The sequence below is a fragment of the Poecilia reticulata genome, chromosome 6 (assembly GCF_904066995.2).
Source record: "Poecilia reticulata chromosome 6, P_reticulata-male-v2, whole genome shotgun sequence".
Lineage (NCBI taxonomy): Eukaryota > Metazoa > Chordata > Actinopteri > Cyprinodontiformes > Poeciliidae > Poecilia > Poecilia reticulata.
The window spans coordinates 30,086,438-30,114,199 of NC_088835.1; the positions used below are offsets into that span (position 1 = coordinate 30,086,438).

The following is a 27,762-nucleotide window of genomic DNA, read 5'->3' on the forward strand; positions in this document are numbered from 1 at the left end:
TTCATTAATATTTAAAAAAATAATAATTAAAAAAAACAGTTTCTGATTGGTTGTTTTTGGTGGGAGCTGCATTTCTTCAGACGGCAGCAGCAGCAGCTCTGACAGGAAGTGGAGATTGATCTTTTCTCATTTATTCTGTCTCAACATGGTGACAGTTTTAACAAATATGTAAAAAAAACATGCTCTTTTTATAATAATTGTTACAAACTGAAGCTTTAATCCTGGAAATGTTCTTCAGGTTCAGGTGACAGAAGACCGACTTTGTAATCATCTTTATGTCTGAAGGTTCAAGTCTTAGTTCATTTTGACTCCCAGATAAATAAACTTATTTCAGTTGTTTATTGGATTCAAGTATCTAATTTGATTACAAAATAAATGAAGGTTTTGGCAGATCAAAGTCTGGATGGATGTTTGGAGGAGGAAGACGGGATGAGGGATGAGTGCAGCTTGTCCGTCTCGGCCCCTCTGTGGCCTATTTTATCCTCCGTCAGCGTGCTGAACGAGGGATGAGGAGAGGCCGATGAATAATAGAGGAGAAGATGGATGAGAACGAGGCTCCTCGTCTTTTCTCCAGTGAAAACTCAACCCAAGGACAAAAAAAGGAGACGTTCATGTTTTGCTGACGCGGCGTTACGTAGCATGAATGAACCAGCTGGGAAACGACAAATTAAGGACCTCAGAGTTTGTTTCCTCTGCTGCGTTCAGTTTGGAGGTAAAGCTGAACGCCGCGTGTTTTGGTTGGCTGCACTTCCTGTCTGGACTTATTGACCGCTCAGAGGAGCGCTCTCATTGACCGCCTGGAGATGCCACACGCTGTTCAAACACGACCAGATGGTGAGCAAACATGCAGGATCACCTTCTCCCAGTCCAGCTCAAAATAATATCAGAGTGTTTATAAAAACAGAGCAAAACCCTGAACGCACATAGCTGCGTCTTTATTAAACCAATATTTGCACCACTATGTTAGAAAAAATATTGTACACACAAGAAATCGGTTTCAGGACAATTACATCAGCATGAATCTGCATAAATATTCCCCTGACTGTTGTAAACATGCCAAACCTATAGGGGGCAGTGTAGCGCTAATCAGATTGCTTCAAAACAACCACGACTTGCTGTTGAGGACTAAAGCTATTTTCATATGCTGAATTAAATTCAACATTTTGAGGAAAGAAAAGTCAAAATGTTGAAATAAACTCATATTTCAGAAATTTAGGTGAGAATTTTGAGAAAAAAGATTTGTGAACAAAGTCAGAATTTGGAAAAAATTTGTCAGAATTGTGAGAAAAAGTCAAAAATCAAAGATTTAAGTCTGAAATTTGAGAAAAAAGATTTTTGAGGAAAAAGCCAGAATTTAGAGAAATAGTTAGAATTTGGAGAAGAAAGGCTAATATTTTCAGGAAGAAAAAAATCAGAATTCTGAGGATTAAGTAAAAAAAATCTCAGAATAAAAAATATTTTGAGAAAAGAAATCAGATTTCAGAAAAAAATCATCAAAGATTTGATAAAAAATCCTCTTCCACCCAGTCTTTTCCCTCCTTTACATTCTTGAGTTGCTGCATCTCAAATGTCGTCCTCCGTGTCCTCCTCTCCCCGTTTGTCCTCCTCTCCCCGTTTGTCCTCCTCTCCCCGTTTCTCCTCCTCTCTCCGTTTCTCCTCCTCTCTCCGTTTCTCCTCCTCTCTCCGTTTCTCCTCCTCTCTCCGTTTCTCCTCCTCTCTCCGTTTCTCCTCTCCCCGTTTCTCCTCCTCTCTCCGTTTCTCCTCCTCTCTCCGTTTCTCCTCCTCTCCCCGTTTCTCCTCCTCTCTCCGTTTCTCCTCCTCTCCCCGTTTCTCCTCCTCTCCCCGTTTCTCCTCCTCTCTCCGTTTCTCCTCCTCTCTCCGTTTCTCCTCCTCTCTCCGTTTCTCCTCCTCTCTCCGTTTCTCCTCCTCTCTCCGTTTCTCCTCCTCTCTCCGTTTCTCCTCCTCTCTCCGTTTCTCCTCCTCTCTCTGTTTCTCCTCCGTCCTGCAGCTGTCCTGTTGTTGTCCCTGCTCTCCTGGTTCCAGAGGAGCTAAGCCAATTCCAGGCCAGATTACAGTAATAAAATCACTAAGTTTGAGGATTACAGCTGAGCTCTCCGAACCCTGAGAGAGACGGAGGGGAAGCAGGAGAAGGAGGAGAGAACGAGGGAGAGCGGGTTAATGAGTGGACGGAAAAGAGAGAGAGGGTTTACTGAGATTTCCTGACTCCAACAAAGGGATTATGACTTAAGGAAGTTAGCAAGACGAACGTCTGCTCAAATCCTCGACATGATCCGCATCGAATAGCAGCAGCTACTAGCCTCCGCAACAAAATGGCTCAAACTCTAGACAGCTGCACGAAAAGATGTTTAACCTTTAACCTTTTCATCCAGAGCAGAGGCAGAGGATGGAAGTTTGTTTCTTTAGGATTCATGTTCCCATGTAGCATAATTCTCACAAACGTGCTACCTGAGGTTTGTGGAGTCTGAGAGATAATTCTAGTTTAACTATTTCACAGTTTTGAGCAAAACTTTTAAGCCCCTCAAACTAAACCAAGTATTTTTAGTTTAGTTTGTAGTGCAAATATCTCAGTACACTTGAAAGAAGACAAAACTAACTTACAAGTAACTTTTTAGCAAGATATATGAGCTTGTTTAAGTCAATAATTCCTTAATATTGATTTTAAAAACAATCTAGTTCCACTGGCAGATTGTTTGACTTGTAACATCTTAAAAAAGTCTTATTATAAATTAAATAATCTGCCAATGTAACAAATCCTTTTTCAACTGCAAGTTAGTTTTGTCTTACTTTAAGTGTACAAAGATATTTAATATTTAGCTCTACATTATTTAGCCTGCAAACTAAATCTTTTGCTAGTAAGCCAAACATTTAGTTAGCAAACTTAGTTCCAAACTAAATATTTAGTTTAGCTAAATATTTTGCCTGCTAGCAAAAGCTTTAGTTAGCCAACTAAATATTTAACGACTAGTTAGTTATTATTTAGCTCTTTTGTTGTAGTTTCTTTTTTTTCTTAATGAAAATCCAAACTTCATCACCCAGTTGTTGGTGAAAGAAAGGTCCATGACCTCTTAGTAACTTTAAAAACATTCCAGTTTCAGATTTTGCTAACATGGTTTTTAGTCCCCAATTTTTTAAAATTAAGATTCACCAAGTATTTGGTTGACAGCAGCGTAAGAAATGTACACAAACCTTTGAAAGATTAAGCAAAGCAAGAAGATTTCTTTCTTTGCCTGTAAAGAAAAAAATGAGAAAATGAGAATGCTGGTTTTTAATTTGAGCAGTGGAATGTAATTACCCCACAATGACATAAAAGTCCTACTTCCTAAAGACTTAAACGCTCATGAGAAAATCACCGAAAGGAAAAAACTCAGCTGAATAAACGGAGGGAAAAATACTGTTAAAATATAATTGGAAACCAGCAGATAAAGATCACAGATTAATATTTTCCTGCTGTGAAGTTTCTGCTACTATCTGAAGATTAAAAGGAAACATTTTCTGCAGCATTTCAGTCATCAGATAAACGAGATTCAGGACTTCTGCTCACTTAAGCTGCTCATTTAAGCCGATTTTAACTTCAACGACGAGGAATCCTGGAGACTCGATGCACAAATACTTAGTGCTTTAATGGACTGCAATGAATCCGGAGGTTATGTAAGGAGAGGGACGTTGCATCATAATGTCATAGCTAAATATTTAGCTAGCAAGCTAAAAAACTAAATAGCTTGCTAATTAAATGTTTACCTCCCTAAAGCTGAATATTTAACTTACAATTTAAATACTGGCTTCAAACTATTAAGTCTGTAGACTAAAGATTTAGTTTAACTAAGTATTTAGTTGTAACTAAAAATTTAGCTAAAGCTAAATATTTAATTTGGAGCAAATTTTTAATTTGTAAAAATTGGCTATTTTACTTTGCTTGTTAACTAAATATTTAATTTGTAAACTAAACATTTATCTCCAAAGTAAAAATTTATCTTGCTAATTAAAAAACTAATTAGTTTGAAACAGTGACATTTATAACAACATGGTGAAAATACTGAAAAACGAATCGCCCAGGCCAAATAAGCAGCATTTAGACCTTTACTAACTTCTCCCCGGAGAAATAATCCCATCAGACTAACTAGAAATCACCGCCAGGCAAAGATAACAGCGTGAATCAAACGAAGAGTGAAACATGATGATCCACAGGTGATGCAGCACCTGTCTCTTTAAAAAAGCCGGATTGTGCTATTGAGCAGAGAAGGGGAGGGGGAGGTTTGGCGCCAGCTGCATTGGAACAGTCCTCTGTAATGAGCAGATTTTCTGAGAGAGAGACATCCACAGAAAAAGCACAGAGAGAGAGAGAGAGAGAGCGAGAGAGAGAGAGAGAGAGAGAGAGAGAGAGAGATCCGGCCGTCAGAGGAGACTGGGAGCGGAGCAGCAGCAGGCTGTGCGTCAGCCGGTGCTCCATAGGGAAACATGGAGATGAGCAGGAGAGGACACGGAGCGACGCGGATCACATAGATGGATGTTGTTTCATCAAAACAGGCAACAACCAGGCAACCTGAAGGCAACCCACGCAGAGGATAAACCACTTATGGACGCAGTGGATTAAACCTGCATTCAGACTGAGAGGCAGAGAGAGGGAGAGGACAAATTCATCAGTTTACTTCTTTATTTTTTATTGTCGGAGGGTGCGCACTTTGTTTCTCTCTCTGAGTGTGTGTGAGTGTGTGAGTGTGTGTGTGTGAGTGTGTGGCTGCAGAAGGTAGGATACTGCATTGCTGTTCAGCCTTCAAAGCTGAGTATCTTTGTGTTTTCCCCCATTTTCACGCTCTCTCTCTCCCTCCCGCATGCATTGTGCGGTAACACTCAATATGCATGTGAGAAGGAAAAGACGATGAGTCTGAAGTGAGACCCTTTCAAAAAAAAGATTGTATTTTTCTGGATTTTTGGGAATAAGCTAAAAGGAGAAAATATTTTTTCCTTTCCACAAATGTTTTTTTTTCTTTTTTTGGAGGGCCTTGACCGGGTTTGAACCTCCGCAGGGAAACTTCTCGGCATCATCAGGTAGGAGGCGGCAGAACAAGTGGGCCTGAGTGGGAGGAAGAGTTTGTGTCGTAGACTGTGTAGGCCTGATGGGTGAAACTCCAGCTGAGAGAGGATAATGGCAGCTCCGGGCCAACTCTCCTCCTCTCCCACCTGCATCGGCTGCAGAGGACCCGGGAGGTGCTAGCCGAAGCCGATCAGAGCCCGGCGGGAGGATGGTGTGATCAGGGTCCGGCTGGAAGACCCCTCTTTCATCCTTCACCTCCTTTCATTGAAAAAAGAGGTGGCGCCTCCTTTTCCAGCCTCCTAACCCTCAAACTCCCCGGTAGAGGTGTGCGATACGCCGTATTTTAGTATCGATCCAATTAAATACAGCGCCAGCATCGCAGATACGATACAGATACTGATATTTCTATTAAGTTTGATACGTCATCAAATTGAGCGTTTTTTGTTATTTTTTTCCTCTTTATTTTGCTAAAACCTAGGAAGGAATTTGGGCCCCTGTAAAGATGTGCAATAATCCAAGTAAATACAGCAGTAGTATCTCCGATACAGACACCGATATTTTTATTATTCAAGTTCGATACTTCATCAAACTTTGTGCTTTTTTTCCATCCTTTGAATGAGTTTGGACCCCAGTAAAGGTGCACAATAACATCAATCAATCAAAGTAAATACAGCGGCACGACCGCCAATATCGATACAGATATTGATATCTTTATTATCTAAGTTTGATACATCATCAAACTTCATGTATTTTTTTCTCCTTTGAATTATTTTGTTAAAACCTAGGACATAATTTGGACCCCAGTAGAAGTGTGCGATATGACATATTTTTATATCAGTCCAAGTAAATACAGCAGCAGTTTCGCCAATACAGACACCGGCAATAACTATATCTCCAATATTTTTATTATTTAAGTTTGATACATCGCCAAACTTTTGTGGGGGGTTTCCCCCAGTTTTAATTATTTTGTTGAAACCTAGGATAGAATTTGGGCAAAGAAAAATTAGGGGTGCAGCGATAAATCAGCTCCTATTTCCTTAATTTTTAGAGATCGGTGATCAGACGACACGTAAATTTGCAGACGATCTTATCCACTTCGACAATTAAATCAATCACTGTCCTTGTTTTGCTCTCCAGTGAAAAAGGTTTGACTGACAGACCCATATCGGCCAAAATTCGGAATCGGCAGATCTGGCTTTTTAAAGATTGGCCAGAAAACTGCAATCGGTGCACCCCTCGTGTTTTTTCCCTTTTAATTATTTTGTTAAAACCTCCGACAGAATTTGGACGTTTGTAGGTTAGGGTAGTAAATCAACCAGCTGATAAATCGCCCCCAAATTCCTTAATTTTTGGAGATTGATGATCTGCTGACTTTTTCTACCTCGACAAAAGTCTAAAAATCAAAACCTGTCCTCTTTTTCTCTGCTGTGAAAAAGGTTTGACTGGCAGACTGGCCCACCAGGTCATGGCTTCATGTTTCCAGTTAACAGTAATCTCCCCACTGCTACCAACTTAATGACTTTTCTTATTTTATTTGCTAACATTTCAAACAAACAAAAAAATTGGTATCGGCCAAAATCGGAATCAGTAGGCCAGAGATCGGCCAGAAAACTGCAATCAGTGCACCACTTTTGTGGTATTTTTCCTTTGAATTATTCCGTTAAAATAAAATTTGGACAAAATTTATAACCATCTACAAAATACTTTTACTAACATGATAAACAACCTATAGAAGAACAGAACAAATCTGTGCATTTTGGCTAAATAAACCAAATCTTTGAGAAACTACAGTACTGAAAGTAAAACAACCTGAAACTAAAGAATCGATCGTTCCGATCTTATCTGTATTTTTTGGATCGATCCGCCCACATCTGGCACCAACCTGCCCTTCTTTTCCCTCCCTCTCTTTTCTTTTTCTTTTCTTTTTCTTTTTGTCGAGGCTTCGGGGGAATTGCCAAGAGCTGTTTCATGCATGTCCACTGGCGGCAGGTTCAACTTTGACGATGGGGGGTCATACTGCGGAGGGTGGGAGGAGGGCAAGGCGCATGGCTACGGGATCTGCACCGGACCCAAGGGCCAGGGCGAGTACTGCGGCTCCTGGGCGCACGGCTTCGAGCTGCTGGGCGTCTACACCTGGCCAAGCGGGAACACCTACCAGGGCACCTGGGCTCAGGGGAAGAGGCACGGCCTGGGCGTGGAGAACAAAGGCCGCTGGGTGTACAAAGGCGAGTGGACGCACGGCTTTAAGGGACGCTACGGCGTGCGGGAGAGCACTGGGACGAGCGGGAAGTACGAGGGGACGTGGAACAACGGGCTGCAAGATGGCTACGGGACGGAGACGTACTCGGACGGAGGTAAGGGTCAAAGTTCGACGTAATACATTTACTCAATTAGATTTACTGGAGTAACTTTATTGGAAAAAAAAAACAGAGTAGCTACTCAAAAATTGTGATCAAGTATGAGACGACTTCAACATTTTTACTCGCGTAAAAGAAATAAATATTCGAGAAGTTACTCGAGTAAAAAAGTATTCGGTAAAAAAGTCTACTCAGAGTAACTGATCAAATTATCAATCATTTAATATTTTAAAATTACATAAAGTTAAGTGGAAATGTTGGTATTTTAAGAACCAAAATGAAAATAATTTATATAAGTAGCAAAAAATATTTTTTTTCCAAATCAGTTTCTTTCAATAAAAAACTTTAACAAGGACTGCAGAGTTTTTGACTTTATCTGGGGAATTTTTGGTTAAAACATGTTTGTTCTGAAATTTAAAGTTTATTTTTAATTTATTTCTGAGCTCAATCTCAACATTTCAGAATTTTTTCTAGCACATTTTGAATTTTTGAAACTCAGAATTTTCAATGTTTTTCTAAAATATTAGAAATAATAGTTTGTTTTCTTGCAAATTTGCAACTTTTGAATCTCAGAATTGTTCAAGTTTTTTTCTACAAAATTTCTGAGATCAACCTCAAAATTGTAAAAGGAGTATTTTGGCAGAAATGTACTCCTTTTATTTTTATCTACGATGGCGCTAACACACCGCCACACTCCATGTTGTTGATCCACACACACCTGCCTGTTACCATGACGACGCACAAACGAAATCGCTGTTTCCTAGCGTAGTCTTCTCGCACAGCAGTAACGGTAATCTAATACTTTTTTTGCAATTGCAATCCCGTACTTTACTCGTTACTTGAACAAAAGTAATCTGATTACACTAATCGCTGGGAAAGAGAGAGAGAGAGAGAGAGAGAGAGAGAGAGGCGCACGGACAGATGCATTGTGGGTGTTTTGAAACTGTGAGGATGTGTGAAATGAGCTGTCCATGTGAAATCTCTGAAATTCAGTCCATCTGACTGACAGGCTGGGTGCAGATGCACGGTGGGAGGAAACTCTCCAGGGGTCATCTGGGGTCATCCGCGCTTCTTCTGCACCACAACACAGTCACTCCGACTCACACACTCTCACACACACCCAACATGTTACATCAGCGCAGCTTGTGCAATTTAATATTAACATCGGCTTTAATTTTTTACGTCTATCTTCTGGAGCCCGAACATTCAGACGTGTTTGCACTCCGAGGCCGTCAGTCGTCCCATCAGGGGACGAGAAAAGAAGGTTTGGGTAGAGCGGGGCTCAAAAATAACATTTTCACACCAGATCCAGGTTCCATTATAATTGATAATTTGCCATATGCTCTATTGTTTCTTTTTTTCTTTCACTTTCCACCAAAAGCTGGATGCTAAAAGTCTTCAGTCTGGTGCTTTGGTCTCAACCAGCTCTTATTTTGAAGGAAAGTTTTGTTTAGAGAAACTTCATAATTCATTTTATTTGTTGTTTCTGTTGTTTTTTGCTTATTTAAAATGTCTTCCAGTTCCAGTGCTATATGTTCATGAGAATTTAAAGTTTATTCATTTTTGACAATGTGTTATTTATTATTATTATTCACCATTACATTAGTCGAAAATGGTCTCAAAACAACATTATTATCGTTTTTCGCTATAACTTCTATAATTTATGGTCCAGTAAAATTTGTTACAATGACATATATTTACAGTCATAATAATAATAATAGGTGAAAAGATGCAATTTTGCCAGAAAAACCACCTTAAAGTTGCTATGATGAGTTTCCAGAATGTGACATTAGCAGCTCAGTTTCTGTAATTCTTTCTCTGCTGTTTCCACAATCCAGTCCAGCTACTGACATAATTTGTATTCTTATTAACAATTAGATGTTATTTGAAAAAAATTATCCAAAGTGTAACTTCACAATTAGCTCAACATTCCTTGTTTTAATTTTTTGCTATTCTTTTGGTAGGATTTCTTGTAAAATTACTACTTTATTCTCCTTGCAATGGTTTGCATCAACATGGTTGAATTTAGCATGTCGGTGCTTTAGCATTAGCTTCCACTAAATACCATGTTTGTGTAGCACTTTAGCAGAATTTAATGTTTATTATTGGCGCTTTAGGGTTAGCGCAGCTAGCTTTTTATTTAGCACTTCCCATCATGTTTAATTTTAATAGTTCAGGAGACAGAATCTCTCTTAAACTGCCTACTTTAATATTTCAAACAGCCAGTGGAAGCTGTTTTAGCAGTATACTTTTGTTGCGTAATATCAGGCGAAGCTGCAATCTGGACGAAGCTTTCAACTTTAAGGATGTAGAATAGAATAATAATAATAAAAACTCAAGTTTGAGGTTATTCTATTCCACATCTTTAAAGTTGAAAGCTTCGTCCTGATTGCAGCTTCGTCTGATATCATGCATCAAAAGCATTAATGTGTTTTGTTTAATTATTTCTTTTTGGAATTATTTTCTTTTAGAAATCTGAATTGAAATCGCTCATTTCATTGATCTAAATCGGCGTGACATTCGCCATGAAATTGAAATGATTTTGATTCTCTTCACAGCTCGATTCAGCTCAGTCACTCTCGGTGAGATTCTCAGATATAATTTAAAACAGAAACATGCAAAACCTGTGCAAGCAGAAAGTTTGTAAGCGTGACGACGAGCCGACAGCCGCAGACATCCAGCCAAAGACTCATTACATAACTCTACAACTAGAAAGCCGAGCACGAGCGCTCGGCTTTTAGTCCTGATGAAATCCACGCGGCGGACTGGTTTCAGGGGTTGATTTAGGGCAGGGGTGTCAAACTCCAGTCCTGAAGGGCCGCTGTCCTGCAGTGTTTAGATGTGCCACAGGTACAAAACACCTGAATCAAATGGCTTAATTACCTCCTCAGTTCTCCAGAACCTTGCTAATGACCTAATTATTTTATTCAGGTGTGGTGCAGCAGAGGGACTTCTAAAAGTTGCAGGACACCGGCCCTCGAGGACTGGAGTTTGACACCCTGATTTAGGGCAAAGACGGGAGAAATTGACCAACAGCTGCAGGGAATGATAGATAAAAGGAGCAGCTGGGTAATGAACTGATAATGGAAGGATGTATGGATGGGAGGATGATTATCCTGATGATTATGCAAGATACTCGCTAATCAGGAGATGAGTGAGATCATTACAGAAAGAACGGCACCGACAAATATGGTCCTGATAAAACGAGACGCGTTGGAGAGTCACTTCAGCTCGCCGAGTATCTGAACCCACATATGGTAAATGCAGCAGAGATTGGCCTAGTTATCAGTGTTTATCTTGCTCCAGTGGTACACAGTGTCCTTATAACAGAACTCCTTTATATAGATCTGCGAGATAAGATTTCTGTTTGGGGGACTGAAGTTTTTAAATAGAGCAAGCCTGGAAGAGAAACGGAATATAGATCTGTTTTGTTTTTATTCATGTGTGAGATAATCTTGAATTAATTGCTGTGGATGGAGTTATCTTCAGTTCCATCTTTATTTTGACTTTTTCCTCCATGAAAGTTATGCTTTTTTAAATTTATGCAGAAACGTGTTGGGTTTTGACCTTTTTACCAGTTCTTAGACAAACTTTTAAGAATAAAACATCTTACTTTCCCTACTGGCATCAGTTCAGTATGGTTGAAGCAAGACTTTGATTCACATTGTCGGCAATTACTCAGATTTGTTCCGGTTTGTAACATATGCTTGAAAGTAGTCCAATATAGAAATACAATGAAAAGTAAATACACCTATAAAACGTTTACTAGATTTAAGAGTCAATAGCAGCTGGGTGAAAAATTACTCACTTTGCTACAGATTTGTTCAGTTTTGTTTTGTTTTTTTTAATATAAAAATGGTGTTTGAAAATGAGGATTTACTTTAATAATGAAGAAAGGCTTTCTACATTAACTTTAGCTAATGCCCTAATAATCTAAGCTAATTTTTAGTGCTTTAGCATTTTAGCTAACTTTGTAAACTTTTTGCGTAAATTCTAAAACGATAATTTACTTGGCTGTTTTATAAACTTTTAGTATAACAAAGTTCAGTACCTGCGTTAAAATTTGGTTGTTTGATTTTAAGAATTATTCAAGTAGCTAGCCGTTGATATTCATGCTCTTATTTTGAAGAGCGTGAAGACTCTTCAAATACTCTTTTCTCACATTCTCGCTCTTTTTTCGCCCCCAAAATCTTGACAATCCTCAAGCACCAATTTAATTTTGACATTACTTGATCTATAACATCTCGTTCTCTACTTTCCATGTTTTATTTTGTTCACGTATGTTTCTTGTTTTTTATAATCTGAATTCAAGTTTTAGCATTAGCTTCTGCTTGTGTTGGTGTTAGCAACAGCTAACGTTTTAGACATTGCTTAAATTATAAAACCATAAGAACTCAGGATGATTGTTTAAAATAATAATAAATAATTTCAGATGAGCAATGGGTGTGGAAAAACTGCTCACCAATACCTATATGATTTTTGATGTCAATATGGCGGACGCATTTTAAAGTTGCACCTTCAAAGTCCAGTCATATTCAGACTCGTAAATCAAAATATTCCGTTTTTCTCCTGAATCCAGACTTTGTAAACCTGACGAAACATTTCCAGGAAACTCCCACAGCACCTTCCCTCCCGATCTCATGATCTTCCCACCTTTCTGCTTCCTCCCTCGCTCCGTTGTATTTCCACGCAGCAGTTATGTGCAGCAGCGTTCCCATAGCAACGCTCGCCGACGTGCAGCAGGTCACCGTGTCACGAGGGACCGAGCTTCCCCCGCCTCCATTGGCTGCCCGGTCTGCCAGCTCTGGCTGTGATTGGCCGGATCTCTTCCGGGTGTTTACCGAGACGAAGAGCTAAGCTGACTGATTACCAACCGCAGACACGGAGGCACAGAGAGGCAGCGGAGTAGATAAATGAAAAGACAGCACAGATTCAGTAATCACGTTAGCGGGAAATGGAGTCACAAAGAGAGATTACAGCTGTCACTGTGTACAACAGCGGTTACTGCTGCAGATTACAGCTGATGTAGCTGCGTTGAGTAGCTAATGTCCTCATGTCACGCAACAGAAACTCGCTTCAAAACACGTCGCAGGACAAAAACACGGAACAGCATTTAGATCGCTGCAGATACCTACAAAGTCTGGCGTGTTTCAGTTTAGAAGCATCTAAAAACTCCTGTTTTAGCTCTGTTATATCATGTTAATATACAGAAGATTTATTGTAAAAACTTTATACAGAAAATTTCAGTTTTCTAATAAGTTGTTTTTGTGACTACAGGACATTTACTGTAAAAATGCTGAAAATTTCTGGTTTTTAAATAATAGAAGTGTTTGTCAATATACAGGAACTTTATCATAAAAAAGACAGAATTTCTGTTTTTAAGACGTTTGTGGAGATACATGAGATTTACAGTAAATGATACAGAAAATTAAGTTTTTAAATGAGAATAGTTTTTTAATATACTGGAGATTTCCAGAAAGTTATAGTTCAGTAGAAATGTGAGTAAATGTCATAGTTTATTCATCTTGTGCGTTTCCATCTCCCTTTCAGTGCATTAACTCTTTTTTCAGAAAAGCCAAAAAGTGCATTAAGCCAGCATAAAAACTTAAAGTTATTTTGAATTTTACCATTTCTAGTAACCTTTTCTAATGCGACACTTCAAAATATGCGTAATAAAAACTTTGATGGAAACACTGCTTGTGAAATTTGCACCAGATATAACCCTCACCTTCGAAAAACTTTCAATTTTGTCTCATCAATCCACAGAATTTTTGCCTAAAAGTCTTGTGAATAATTTAGATTAAATCTACACAGTTGGACAAGATAAAATGAATATGTGTCGGGATGTTTGGGGAAAAACGGGTTCAGACATTTTAGCTAACAGGAAGTTTTAGCCATGATGGACAGCAATGGTATATCCTAGGAAACAAATTTTACTGTATATTTTTGGCATCTCTACCTTTTTCTCTTCCCCAGAACATCTATCTTTAACGCCTGTTGAATTGAATTTGCTGCACATCAGCACTTCCTCAGCACTGCTTGCTGTTGCATCACCTAGACGTAGAAGCGTCTCAGAAAGTTAAAATCTTGATGTTCCTGCAAAACACAAAGAGATAGTTGGAAACCTGAAGAAGAGTCAAATTTAGAGGAAATGCGGAGATCAGTGTGTAACTGCTTTTAATTGTGTTCAGCAGGAAATGAAGGGTGTTTAGTTCTGACCACAGTCCGTTCCTTAAAATATTCCCTCTGACGATGCCGTCACAGCAGCTTCTTGGTCTGAATGATGACTAATTCCTTTATTCTTTACCAGTTTATCCTCTTAACCACTTGACCCGGTGCAGATCAGATCGTCAACTTCAGGAAATTGGCACATTTCCGGTAGTTGACCTCTGTGCTTTCCGTACAGTTTCCAGATTAATGATAAACACCAGGAGCTCATCAATCAGGGCTGTTTTTAACTTTATTCTCCTCTACAACTATTATTATATTATTTTCAACTATATTGTCTCAAAACAGGTTATAGTTACTTATTAAAATAAATACATTTAATTTCTAAAATGTAAAATAAAAAAGAACAAGTCATATCAGTGTTCTTAAATTATTTAACTGATGGAACAAAATTTAATGTAGGGCTGAAATAATGAATCAAATTAATCCCAATGAATCGATTATTGAAAGAATTGTTAACTATTGTAGTAATCAATTAACTGTAAACTGAAGTATACAGACTTCCAAAAAAGACAATTTGCTGAAAGTTCAATACAATCAACAGTAATTAAGTAAAAACTTTAGAAAAAATATAAACAATTTGCATAAAAATAAACTTATTTATATGCATTAATGTATTTATTTTTGCTACCATTGCCATACAGCAGTAACATACATATTTTTGGGACATTTTCTTTTAATTAAGTTGTTATATTTCTACTTTTATTTAAAAAAAGCTTTGGTTCCAGCTGCAGCTTTATGAGCAGATTCCACTTTTTCTGTCATGTGTTTTTGGTGATGCAACATATTTTCCTCATCAGCATCCAGCTGCTCCAGCAAAATGCAGTTTGCACCACATGAAATGCAGCAATTGGCCAAAAAATAAATAATGCAGGAGCTGCCAACAGGAATGCTAACTTTGAGAAATACTGTCCGGATAAAAGATTTTATTACCTCAAAAATAAAGTGTTAGTGTTTCTGTTTGCAGATTTCATCACCCTCGGTTAAGGAGGGAATCTTAATCTTCTTACTTTAAGCAATATATGCGGGACTGACTGTTTTTGTGGGTCTTTTTCATGAAATTTTTAATCCCTAAACATAAATCTGTGAGACTCAGACAGAAAAAAAGGCCAATGGAAAAGCTCTTAAACGGATAAAAGTCTCAAACTGAGGTTTAGCTTCAGACTGACCTTCCCTCTTTTCAGTGGTCAGCCACAGTTTGTCTCAACAACACATTTATCTCCCCACCCAGTATGCGTTGTTCAATCCCACTGTGATGTTTTCAGGTTCGAAGATGATACATAAATTAATAAGAATGAGAAAAAACTGAGGAATTTTAATCCTTACTATCTGATGCTTTATGAATTTTTTGTGAGAAGCGCTGAAGTTCGACAATCTGAAAGTTATTAGGATTCTGTTGTGACGTCCTCGTTTTCCAGTCGTAATCCGCGCCTCGTCTACTACCACTGCTGCTCCTCTGCAGGGCTCAGCTTACGTAACGGCGGTTTGGTGTTTGTAGTGAGGATTAGCAGAGCAGTCTGAAACATTAAACAAATCCAGATCTTTATCCTGGGAGCGTGTCCTCTGCCTCTGCTGACGCAGGGCGAGCTGGACGGTAAAAATAAGAAAATGTTTCATCTTTTCTGTTCTTTTCTATTCAAACCTCTTGAACTGTTTTAACTTTTTTATATTTAAACTAACTGTCCTGTGAAAGCTTAGCCCCGCCCCCAGATGGTTTGAAAAATTCCACCAAAGTGGGCGGAGCCAAGAGACACTGAGGGGCGTGGCCAAACACTGTCACTTACTTATCAACTTTGTTGCTACATTTTATTAACTTTTCACCCCCCTTGGAGCAGAGGTGTCAAACTCATTTTCATTTTGGGCCAGAATACTGATAAAACCCAAGACAAACTGTTAATATCTTAAAGGTGAAGAAGAAGTGAGTAAGTCAGTCAGTCTAAGTAAGTCTAATTGCAGGTTAAACTAAAACAAGCTCATTAATTTCCTTTTGCATAATTTATTGTTTTTCTCTTTTTTACCAAAAACTGGATGATGAAAGTCTTCAGTCTGGTGTTTTGGTCTCAACAAACCCTTTTCTTGACAGACAATTTTGGTTCCAGAGACTCATAATTCATTTTATTTGTTGTTTCTGTTGTTTTGTTTATTTATTTGGGATATTTAAAATGTTTGTTGTACTTCTTTAGATTCACCTCTCATTAAAATGGCTTCTGCAGTTCTGAACTTTAAACTTTCTTTGGTCCCCAAGAGGCTGTTTGAATCACGGGTTTCCAAACGTTTCCATGCCACTTCCCCCCAAATGGGCGTTAAATATGGCCTTACTCTATACTCCAAGATTTCATTCATCAAAAAGCTTTGTGGTGACGCAACTTTGGAGTTCAACCTCTTGTCAGAACAGCGTTTTCAAAGCAGAGGCCACCAGGGGGCGCTGTGGGGTCCTCAGAAAGTTGGCGAGAAGATGAAGAAAAAAAAAATTTAAAAAATGAAATCGCATAAACTTCTAAATCATTTTTCAACATAATTTTTGTTTCATATTATCCAATTATATTTTTTAATTAAATATAAGTTCAAATATGTACTTAAATGTTATTTCTGATGCTCATTTTCTGATTGGCTGCCAGAGAAATTCATTCAAACCAAAAGAACCTGACTACAAAAAACATAAGAGCTGTGAGAATAAAATAAAATTTGATGTGAATAATATAAAATATTATATATTTTCTTATATATTTTCTGGTAATAAAATCATAGTATTTTATCTGATAGTAAAATTTTACGCCACAGAACTAATGGCATCTAAAATCAAACAATATGACATAGTATTTATGCAAAATGAATGTAATTATTATTGAATAGTGAGTAAAAACATTCTAAAAGTTGATGTTTCTGTACGTATGTTGAAGCATTATCTGTAGGTGTGCAGAGGGAGTTAAAGAATTTGACAGGTTTTCCATCCTCAGAGTGAAACACAAACCCTCAGACGGTTTTTAACTCAAACAGGAAGCGTGTTTGTTGTTTGGCACGTGATCCAACCGCTTCAGTGTTTCTGCGTTCTTGATCTCATCGCTGTCAGTGTTTTCGTGTGACTACCTCGCGCCTGCAGACGCAGCGGCCCGGTTTGAGGCCCGCATGATTTAACAGCACCTTCCGCTGGCGCCTCCAGGCAGAAATCAGGGAAAATTGTTTTGACGTGTGAGCTGCGAAGCGGATTCTCCTCACAACTGTACAGGCCAGAGGTTGAAGCCTTGTCACATTGGAAAGGTCTGTTTTACGTCAGCGCAGCAGTGACGGGTTCGCGACCGTGAAGAGAATATGACCTGATGTACCACTGCCTCTTTCTGTCCTGTCAGAGGTTTCATTTTGCAGATTCATATTTTCCCCACAGAACCACAGGCTGGCCGATAAATCGATTTTATTGATTAATTAAATTTTTGGCATTTGAAGATCTGGCTTTTTTTTCACCAATGCGCTCCATGAGTTTTCATAATTCAGAGGGCGGCCATCTTGTTTGACAAGCGGGTTTTACCTTCTGTTTATTTGGACTTTGAATTCCAGTCAACCCTGCTATAAAGTATGAAAACAATGGCGTATTAGGGCAACTGGAGAAACAAAAAATGTTTCTGCCAAAAAACTCAGAAATTTTTAAGTTAATTTTCTAGAAAAAACAAGAAAATTGACTTGAAAAAACTCAAGAAATTTCTGAGTTTGAAAAGTCCAAAATTTTCTAGAAATTTTCTAGAAATAATTAGAACATTTCTGAGTTTGAAAAGTTGGGAGATTTCTGTCAAGAAAATCTCAAATCTTCTAGAAAAAACGTGGAGTTTTCTAAGTTTGAAAGGTTTTCTTCAGAAATTTGTCCGAATTTTGTAAATTTTTCTGCACATTTTTGACATTTTTCCTCATTAAAAATACTTTTTTCCTAGAAATGTAAAGGTGTTCTTATGGTAAAATTGTATCGTCATTTTTGCTAATATCATGATTATTTTGTTATTAAACTTTCTCAAAGCCTGGCCCTGATACTCCATCATACAATTCACAGAGGGGTTGATTGAAATAAAAGCCACGTTTTAAAAATATTCTCAGTTATTTCTAATTTCTTTGTCAGAAAAGAAACAGAAGCTGATTAAAAGCTCAGGTTATGAAACGAGTCGTAGATTTTATTTTTAAGCCACGTCGCTCTAACTGTAAGCAGACCTGAATGCGATGGGAAACGACTCCTTGCTGATTTTTCAGCACCATGGAGAGCGACCAGCAGCCGGAGAAAATATTTCATTTACTCCGACGTTTCAGAGTCAGGCTTGTAAACGCTTCCAAGAAGCAACAACGGCCCACACGCTGCCTCACATATATTCCCTCATTTGCACTCGCTGCTGGCAGCTGATCGGGCTGTGAGTCCTGCCGTCAGCAGCACCGCGGCGCCCGGGAGAACCCGACTTCAGGAGGGCAGAAAAGCCCTTTGGATAAACGATTCACAAGTTTCAGTCATATTTCCAATCATCACAAGTTTATTTGTGTAGCACATTTCAGCAACAAGGCATCAAAAACACAAAGTCATAAAAGACGCAGTCAACCAGTAAACATTATATTTTGTCAAGCAGTTTCGTCATTACACATGTAATATGTTGATTAATGTTTCATTTATAACGTTTCAAAAGCAGCTCTAAACAGGTGGGTTTTAGCCTTCATTTAAAGGATCTCAGTGTTTCAGCCGTTTTGCAGTTTTCTGGAAGTTTGTTCCAGATTTGTGGTGCAGAGAGTTGAATGCTGCTTCTTCATGTTTGGTTCTGGTTCTGGATGCAGAGCAGAACCAGAACCAGAAGACGTGAGGGGTCTAGAAGTTTGTTATGACAACAGCAGATCTTTAGTGTATTGTGGTGCTAAACCGTTCAGTGATTTATAAACTAACATCAGTATTTTAAAGTCTGTTCTCTGAGCTACATGGAGCCGGTGTAGGGACTTCAGAACCAGCTGATGTTCTCCATCCTCCCGGTTTTAGACTGCGACGGTCCGACCAGTAAAACAAAAGGACAAAGGCATATATAAAAATATATTTTCTATTTATTTTTTCCAAAGAATATCTTAACAAAAAGGTTCAACAACAAATCTAAAAAATATGACAAAATGGGCCCAAAAGAAATCAACTGAGGCAACATAACTCAAAATAACAAACCAAAAGACTGACTTAACAATGAACACACAGGGGAATTTATACAAACAGGCTAGCCTACACAAACGAGGAGGGGTAGGGAAGGAGACAAAGACAAATAATGTATAAACATAAATGACTAATTTAAACTAAACATTTTAACTTTATCACAACTATAAAAACCAAAATAAACTAATACCAAAAAGGTTTTAGCAATTATACCATTAGTGGAGAGAGGCTATGCTATTACTGGAGAGAGGCAGATTGTTTCACATCAAGTCCCCTGCTTCCAGCAGCCTGATGGATTGTTCCACTTCCTGGTTTTCTTTTGAGCCAACCCCCTTCTGCCAGCCAGTCCTTAAACTCAGTCTGCAGCTGGAGGACAGATTTTGTAGGCAGGTCTGTGAAGACGCTGTTGCTGTAATCAGTGGGTCTAAAGATGAATGAGTTTTTCTAGAAAATGTTTGTCTGTTGAAACGTTGTAGAAAGATTAATCACAACCTTTCTCAGGTATTTTTGAGTTTTCAAACTCAGAAATTTCCCATTTGTTCTAGAAAATTTCTGTTATGATCAAAAATGTCAAGCTTTTTTCTAAAGACTTCAAATTTTGAAACTGAAATTTTCATTTTTTAAAAAAAAATTTTTTTTAAGAAAATTTCTGAATTTAATATAAAGATTTTTGGTGTAAATTTTCAACTACTGAAACTCAGAACTTACCAAAAATAATTCTACAAATGTTCTGAGGCTAACATTTAAACTTTTTGGCAGAAATTTACTCCTCCTTTTTTTCCCCTGTGTAACACACCATCATAATAAAAACCCTAAATGTCAGATATGAGGATCAGATGTGATCTTTTTCTTCATTTTAGTGTTTTTATTTTAACAAAACGTGCCGACTGTCTCCTAATATCCAGGACTCTGCTTAGCTCCCTGTCTGGTTTCCTTCTGCACAGTCAGCGATCTCCTCTTCCTGATTCTTCTTCTTCTCCTCTTCCTCCTGGCTGTGCTCCAGCAGTAAAGCATCCATTTGATAAAATCTCATTAAGCTGTTGCTCACGTATGTGTGTGCGTTCTTTGATCCGCGTCTCATATGGCCGTACAGCTGTGTGCTGACATGATTACAAAGGGCTGGCCAGATGTGTTGCCCATCTGTCTCTGACACAGGCCCTGTACGAGTGTGTGTGTGTGTGTGTGTGTGTGTGTGTGTGTGTGTGTGTGTGTGTGTGTTAGTGTGTGTGTGCAGGTATGGGGGCAGATCTTCCCGATGACAGGGGCAGGTTTGGAGTTAGCACCGCTTGCCGCACAGATTGGTGTGCGTGAATTTGGCTCTGTTCACCACTTCCTGCTTTCCCTATCCCTGGAGCCCAGCAGGGAGCCGTTTGTTTGCGATGCAGACGCAGGACGTGGAAGCAGTCCTTTTATGGGCATGTAGTCGTGCGTTTGCTCCAGAATGAATCAGAGTGCTGTTACATCAGAGGGGTCGGGCAGGCGGGCGGGATGGATCGCTTGCTCTCCGATTGGAACACACACTTCTGCTGGAGAGTGTGTGAGAGAGGAAAGCTGGAAACACACACACACACACACTGATGGCCTACTTTACAGCAACTCGGAGATGCAGGGATTGTTCTGCAGCAGGAATGATATGAATGGAGGGAGTGTGACGACAGGAACTTGTAAACTTTGCAAAGAAATCTGAAAAATTAAACTTGCACATAATAATCAAAAATATTCAGCTTAATTTAATGGTCATAAAATAAACAAGATCCTTTGTTTCTCCTGCCAAACTCACAATATTCTCCTTTTTGTTAATTTTATGTTTTATGCTTGTTTTTTTTTAAATTAAAGACAGTAGGTAATCTGTTTCATTGCAACAATAACTTTATTTTTGTTTTATATAGGTGATTTTATGTCTTTGTTTTTTTTTGTTTTTGTTTTTGTGCACAAATTACTTGACAATTTGTTTAGTTCTGCAATATTTTGCCTAAAACTTCCTCAGTGCTGCCCACTTTAGGTTGAAACTGGTTACTGCAGTTACTTATTAGTTACAAACGGAACATCTTGGGTCTACATCCAATAACAAACGTTACATTTGTGGCTAGTCACTTTTTTCAAACTTCAAACTACTAAATAAGGAAAAAAAGTGATTCAATTTTAGCCAAAACATTTTGAGATTAATCTCAGAAATTTTGTATGAAAAAATTGTGCTTGAAAAAATTCAGAAATTTAAAGTTTTAAAAGCTCAAAAGTTTAAAATTTGTGCCAAAAAACTCAGAAATTTCGAGATTAACCTCAGAAATGTTTTTAGAAATAAAACTAGAAAATTTCCAAGTATGAAAAATGTTCTTGTAAACTTTTGAAACATAAATTTCCACGTTTATTGTAGAAAATGTTTGAGACTAGTCTCAAAATTTCAGCTTTTTCTTGCAAATTAAAAAAATTTTAAATCCAGAAAGTCCCTGATTTTTTACTAGACCATTTATGAGATGAAACTTCTGAATTTTTTTAGCAAATATTTTTGACTTTTCAAATTTAGAAATTTTCTTTTTTCTTTTTTAGAAAAATTTCTCAGCTTAATTAAAAAATGTCTTAGTTTTTTGGTGGAAATCTGCTCCTTTTTTCTGTGTACAATGGCCCTAATAAGCCGTGGTCCCACTGTGATACTTCAACATGCTCATGAAAATGTGATGGAAACATGACTAGTCTGTAAGCAGCGGTTTCCATCCTGTTTATGGCAGTTTTCCTGTGTTCTGGTTGTATTTTAGCATCTGACCCGTGTTCGTTCTGGTCTGCTCCTCCAGGAACATTTCAGGGCCAGTGGGTCGGAGGGATGCGTCACGGCTACGGCGTCCGGCAGAGCGTTCCATACGGCATGGCGGCCGTCATCCGCTCTCCTTTACGCACCTCCATAAACTCTCTCCGTTCTGGTTCGGAGCACAGCAACGGAACCGCGCTGCTGGACCGAACGGGTGCCCTGGTACCGGGCCCGCCCACGGTTCCGGGAACTCTGACCACCAGCGTCTCCATGTGCAGCACGGGCAGCAGCGGCAGCAGCCCCGCGGTGTCCCGCGGAGGCTTCGTGTTGACGGCGCACAGCGAGGCGGAGCTGCTCAAGGGGAAGAGGAAAGGAGGATTGTTCCGGAGGTCCATCCTGTCCGGCCTCAAGCTCAGGAAGTCCGAGTCCAGGAGCTCTCTGGCGTCGCAGAGGTCCAAACAGAGTTCGTTTCGGAGTGAGGCTGGGATGAGCACCGTCTCCTCAGCTGCATCGGACATCAACTCCACCATCAGGTAACCTGAATCAGCAATTAAACCATTAAACACCTGGAATTACAGATTACATTTTATTCAGAGTAAAAATGCATTTATTAGGAATGGGTGGTAACCAGTTCCAGTGGTAAATGTTCTTTAGAATTTAAAGATGAGTAATTTTTGAGAATGTGTTCTGACATTATTTTGCCATTACAATTGTATTACTTGAAAATGGTCTCAAAATAACATGATCATTTATCGCAGTATGTTTTGGGACGATTTATCTCCCAGCAAAATTTGTTATTGTGACACAGACGGAGAAGTTTAGGATTGATGAAGCACCCGGTGTTGATATGTTGTTGTGGGGGGGCCCAAAAGAAAACCTGCTTAGGGCCCCAGAAAGGTTTGGGTCTGCCCTGTGTGGATGAATGTATTTGTTTTCCCAGATAGAAATGGTTTTAAAATAAGAACAAAAACAGTTGCGACATTTGCCCTTTCCAGCCTCGGAGACGCAGACGCGGAGTTGGCAGTTGCGGACGACGACGTCGACGCCACGGCGACGGAGACGTACTGCGGGGAGTGGAAGAACGACAAGCGGACGGGATTCGGCGTGAGTCGGCGATCCGACGGGCTGCAGTACGAGGGCGAGTGGCTGAGCAACAAGCGGCACGGCTACGGCTGCACCACGTTCCCCGACGGCACCAAGGAGGAAGGGAAGTACAAGCAGAACATCCTGGTGAGCGGCAAGCGGAAGAACCTGATCCCGCTCCGCGCCAGCAAAATCCGGGAGAAGGTGGACCGAGCCGTGGAGGGGGCCCAGAAGGCGGCGGACATCTCCCGGCAGAAGGCCGAGATCGCTCTGTCCAGGTAGGAAGTCCGGCTGGTTCTGGTTTGGTTGGAGAAATCTCAAAGGCAAATCCTCAGAAAATCATTTTACTTTAAAGCTTTTACCGTAAAATAAGGACGACCGGACCAAATCCTCCTGTTCAGGTACAATGCTCTGCACTAGAGGAACACCACAAGCATCTAGAAATGCTTCTAACTTTCAGATCAAATAACTTCATTGTCTCCCAAGGGGCAATTTGCTTTGCAAATAAATACAAAACATGAAAAAACCGACAGTAAAAATACACCAACATCCACATAGCACATGGTACAATTATATACCACCACAGTTTGTTGAACTTCAACCTAAATTAGTATTTTTTGCAGATAAATTGTATAAATTGATCCTTGACGATGCCATCTCTTTGTGACATGTTGTTTACATTTGTTCAATTCTGAAATATAGAGTGCAGTTCTACAATTCTTCAGCTTGGTTGATGTCTGTCACACAGCTCTGTGATGAAGCTGCAGTAAATAACTCTTATAAAAATACGTTTTTAGATATTTGTTAAAACTGGCACCATGTTGTGACAGAATAAAATGAGATGGATAATCTGTGAAGAGATCGATCTCCTCCACCTCCTTCCTGCCATTGCTGCCTGAAGAACCAATCAGAGCCAGGAGGAGGGCCTTAGCGCTGTCAGTCATGTTTGTAAATGCGCTGCTAAATGTGCTACCAGCAGAGAGACATTACAGGAAAACAATTTGTCTGCCATTATCTGTGGCCATGCTAACTAGCCTTAGCATACCTTAGCGCAGAGGTTCCCAAACTGTGGGGCGCGCCCCCTAGGGGGGGCGCCGTGCCATTGCAGGGGGGGCTCGGGAAGCCGTCTGGTTGAAAAAAAAAAACATGAGCGCTGTATGCGCTGGGTTTTTACCTTAGAATGGCCAACTCTCTGTTATTCCTCTGTCAGTTTGATACAGTAGGGGCTTTCACACTTCCCATATCTGTGTCCTCTGTCACTTTTATCTGCAGTTAAAACTGTTTCATCCGTTGTTAACTTGTGGTAACCTATTTTTCCGAGCCACCTTTAAACGCAACATGAGCGCTACGACGCTCGCGCTGGGTTTCCACCTGTGCGGCAGTGAAGGAGACCTGCTGCTGCTACGCAGGTGTGTTAGGATCATGGCAGCAAATCAGCAAAACTCAAAGAACTTTTCACAGTTTTTCCCCCAAACTAACCGACTGAGTTGAGTAAAGCTGCTGGATGCAGGTAAAGTTAGCTAAAGGATGACTAGCTAATATCAATACAGCACCTTAAGCTTAACAAGTAGCTTGTAGGCTACTGGTGTTGTTGTCTATGTCCATCTACGTACATTCATTTTGCTCCCAAAAAACAGCCGATCCCCCCCCCGCCCCCCCCTGTATCTCCAGGGACAGGGAGTCTCTAAGAATCCTCTCTCCCCCCTTCTACCCCCTCCCACATGTGGTTCAACCAGACAGCCATTTGTAATCCATAGGGGGGGCCCAGAAAATGTTTGGAAACCACTGGGGGGGCGCAAGAGAAAACGTTTGGGAACCACTGCCTTAGCGACTGGTGCTTTCTCACGTTCGCAGCTGAAGTTTCTGATTACAGAGAAAAGTTGCAAGATTTGTTACTAATCACTTCTTGGAAAAAGTCACTAGAGAATCTCAAAAGTTGCTAAATATTGCAACAAAGTCTCTAAGTTGGCAGCAGTAATTCTCTTTCTTAACCCCCTCTGCTCATCAGCGTCCCTCTGCCAAGAGGCAGAGGTAAGCTTGGCCACACCCCTCTGTCTCTTGACCACGCCCCTCTGTCTATTGGTCACGCCCCTCTTTCTCTTGACCACGCCCCTATGTCTCTTGGTCCCACCCATTTCCCCAGAAATTGAAATAAAGAAAAAGCATGGAATCTTTTTGCAAAGTGTACTTTTTGTAGAAATTCTTGCCTTTAAGCCAAACTGATAAAATGACTCATAAAGTCCAAAGCTGCTATTTCTTCAAGTATTTTGTCATTAATAAGTCAAAGCAGCGTTTTTATTGCCATCTATTTTGATTAGATTACCGAATAAATGAAAAATGTAAAGCTGCCATGTGCGAGCGGCGCATTGTGAATCAGAACAGCTGTAATGGGCTGTGAATATTTGTTATAGCCGTTTCGGTTGAGGATGCGGTGTACCCTTTTAAATCTGAGCACATGCAGAAATGATTATGTGCACAACACAATGTTCTGTAGCACAACTTTGAAAAAAAACACCAACACCACAAAAGACTGAACACACTCCCAGCTTTTACTAAAACCTGCTCTTTGGGAACATGAAGGTTCCTCGTGCAGCTGCAGAGACGTCAGGGAAAGAAATGTGGATTGAACCAAAACTTTGTCAGTATTTTCATAAAAGAACAAAAGCAAGTGATTTTACGAATCAGATTATTCTTTATTATTTTAAAAAAGCTCCTTATGACCCAATTTTCGAAGTTTTTTCTCTTAGCGAGATATTAACCATACCATACCATACCAACTTTATTTATAAAGCACTTTAAAACAACCACAGCTGATACAAAGTGCTGTACATTAAAACACAGCATAATAAAAAAAATAAAAATAAAAACTCTTACAGTTTAAAAACAAAAACATACACTCTAAAACTAGATCCCGCAGGAGTTAAAAGCCAAGTAAAATAAATGGGTTTTAAGACGAACTTTAAAAGTGACAGTGAATTTCAACTGAAGATACGCTGTGAACTTTAATATTTGTTTTCCGCTACACTTCTAATAACTTCATTTATCACAAATCTCTACAAATACACCATTATAATGAAACGGAACCATTTAAAACATACAGATGGGGAGATATAATGCAGAAACATTCACAGCTAGACTGCAGATGTTGCAACATTACAATGCGAAAAGTGAGAACATCCATTTTACAGTTGAAATGATTAATAGGATTAATTGTGATAAGTCGATTAGTGAAATAATCATCAACTAATTTAGTAGTTGATTAATTGTTTGTTGTCCATTTAATGAAAAAAACAACACAGTCAGAGCAGAAATTAAGCCAAAACTGTACAAAATATATACAAATTTTGCATTTTAAATTAAAAAACCGTCTTTATCTGTAAATATATTCTACCCAGAACTCTTCAGGTGGCAGTTTTAACTTAATCTGGTTCAAATTCTGTAAAATAAATTTTAAAATACCTCCTATTGAGGAACTTCTGCTTCAAGTTATTAATCAATTAATCCAAAAATTAATCAACGCATCGACCCTATTCATGCTAAGTCAGGTGGTTGACATGTGTATTTTCTCATTTAAAACATGAATATAATTGTTTATTTTCATGACTTAATACATTCCTAATATTGTATTATTGTATTTTAATCCAATTAATTAATTAATTGTCACAATAATCCTTTTTACTTTCATTCTGTCCTCCATGTTTACCTTGAACACTCGCTTGTTAGCGATGCTAAGCTAACTGCAGCGTCCTGATTGAGAGGAAGCAGTCCTGCACCTTCCTGGATCATGTTTCTTCCATTTCGTTTTATATTTTGAATCAGTGACAGACGCTTCGGGGTTAAACTGGGTCGAGGGGTTAAGGAGGGTTGAGGCGGCAATCGAAGCGAGACGGTCCAGGAAACTGGAGCCTGTTCCCATTTAGCTAAACGCTGAGCACATACGGGGTTAATGGTTCTGTCCTGACCTGCTTCACAGCGGCTAACAGCTTCAGGGTGAGATATGAGCTTCAACTTTTAGGACTTGGAGGAGGAATTAATTTACTGTCCCAGAACCTAAAGATAAAGATTCACATTAATATTGAAGCCTGGTGGCTTCGAAGGCATGCAGACTGTTGTTGAGGTCAGGCTGTGATGCAGAAACTTTGTTAGTCACTTGGCTTTAAGGCGTAGCCAGGGCTTGACGACATGGATGAAAAACATATCACAATATAAGCATTTCATATCGGTCGATATTGATAATTAGAGATTAGATTTTTTCTGCTACAAGTTACACAACAGGTTGTTGCTAGGTAACCAAAGAGTGAGTGAGTTAGTTCTAAAGCCTACATCCCCCAGAATGCCGTTGTTCTGTCAGATAGCCATGCGTTGTCAGATTGTCATACGCGTATGACAATCTGATGGCTATATCTGTCGGATCATCATACGTTGTCAGATCGCGATACACGTAGGACAAACTGACAGCTATTTCTGTCAGACAATTGTACGCTATGATCACCATATTTTATATTTAATCATCTTTATTAAGTCAGTGTTAGACCGTCATACAGCTGCTAATGTAATAACACTTTGTTATTAGCGACTGTATGACTTCCTGATTTCTCAGTTAACCTGTCTGATTGTCATACACTTTATTATTAGCGACTGTATGACATCCTGATTTATTAGTTAACCTGTCTGATTGTCATACACTTTATTATTAGCTACTGTATGACATCCTGATTTATTAGTTAACCTGTCTGATTGTCATACACTTTATTAGCTACTGTATGACGTCCTGATTTATTAGTTAACCTGTCTGATTGTCATACACTTTATTATTAGCTACTGTATGACATCCTGATTTATTAGTTAACCTGTCTGATTGTCATACACTTTATTATTAGCGACTGTATGACATCCTGATTTATTAGTTAACCTGTCTGATTGTCATACACTTTATTATTAGCGACTGTATGACATCCTGATTTATTAGTTAACCTGTCTGATTGTCATACACTTTATTAGCTACTGTATGACATCCTGATTTATTAGTTAACCTGTCTGATTGTCATACACTTTATTAGCTACTGTATGACATCCTGATTTATTAGTTAACCTGTCTGATTGTCATACACTTTATTATTAGCGACTGTATGACTTCCTGATTTCT

At 39.1% G+C, this 27,762-nt stretch overlaps 1 protein-coding gene across 1 annotated transcript in view; it reads left to right on the top strand.

The window, feature by feature from the left end:
• The first annotated feature begins 4,376 nt into the window (after positions 1–4,376).
• Positions 4,377–27,762, top strand: part of jph3b (junctophilin 3b) — a 49,312-nt gene continuing 25,926 nt past the window's right edge. Inside the window, exons 1-3 of the mRNA XM_008436549.3 lie at positions 4,377–7,407; positions 21,580–22,066; positions 22,529–22,894. Coding sequence (XP_008434771.2) covers positions 7,026–7,407; positions 21,580–22,066; positions 22,529–22,894 — 1,235 coding nt within the window. The 5' untranslated portion in view covers positions 4,377–7,025. The remainder of the gene's footprint in view (positions 7,408–21,579; positions 22,067–22,528; positions 22,895–27,762) is intronic.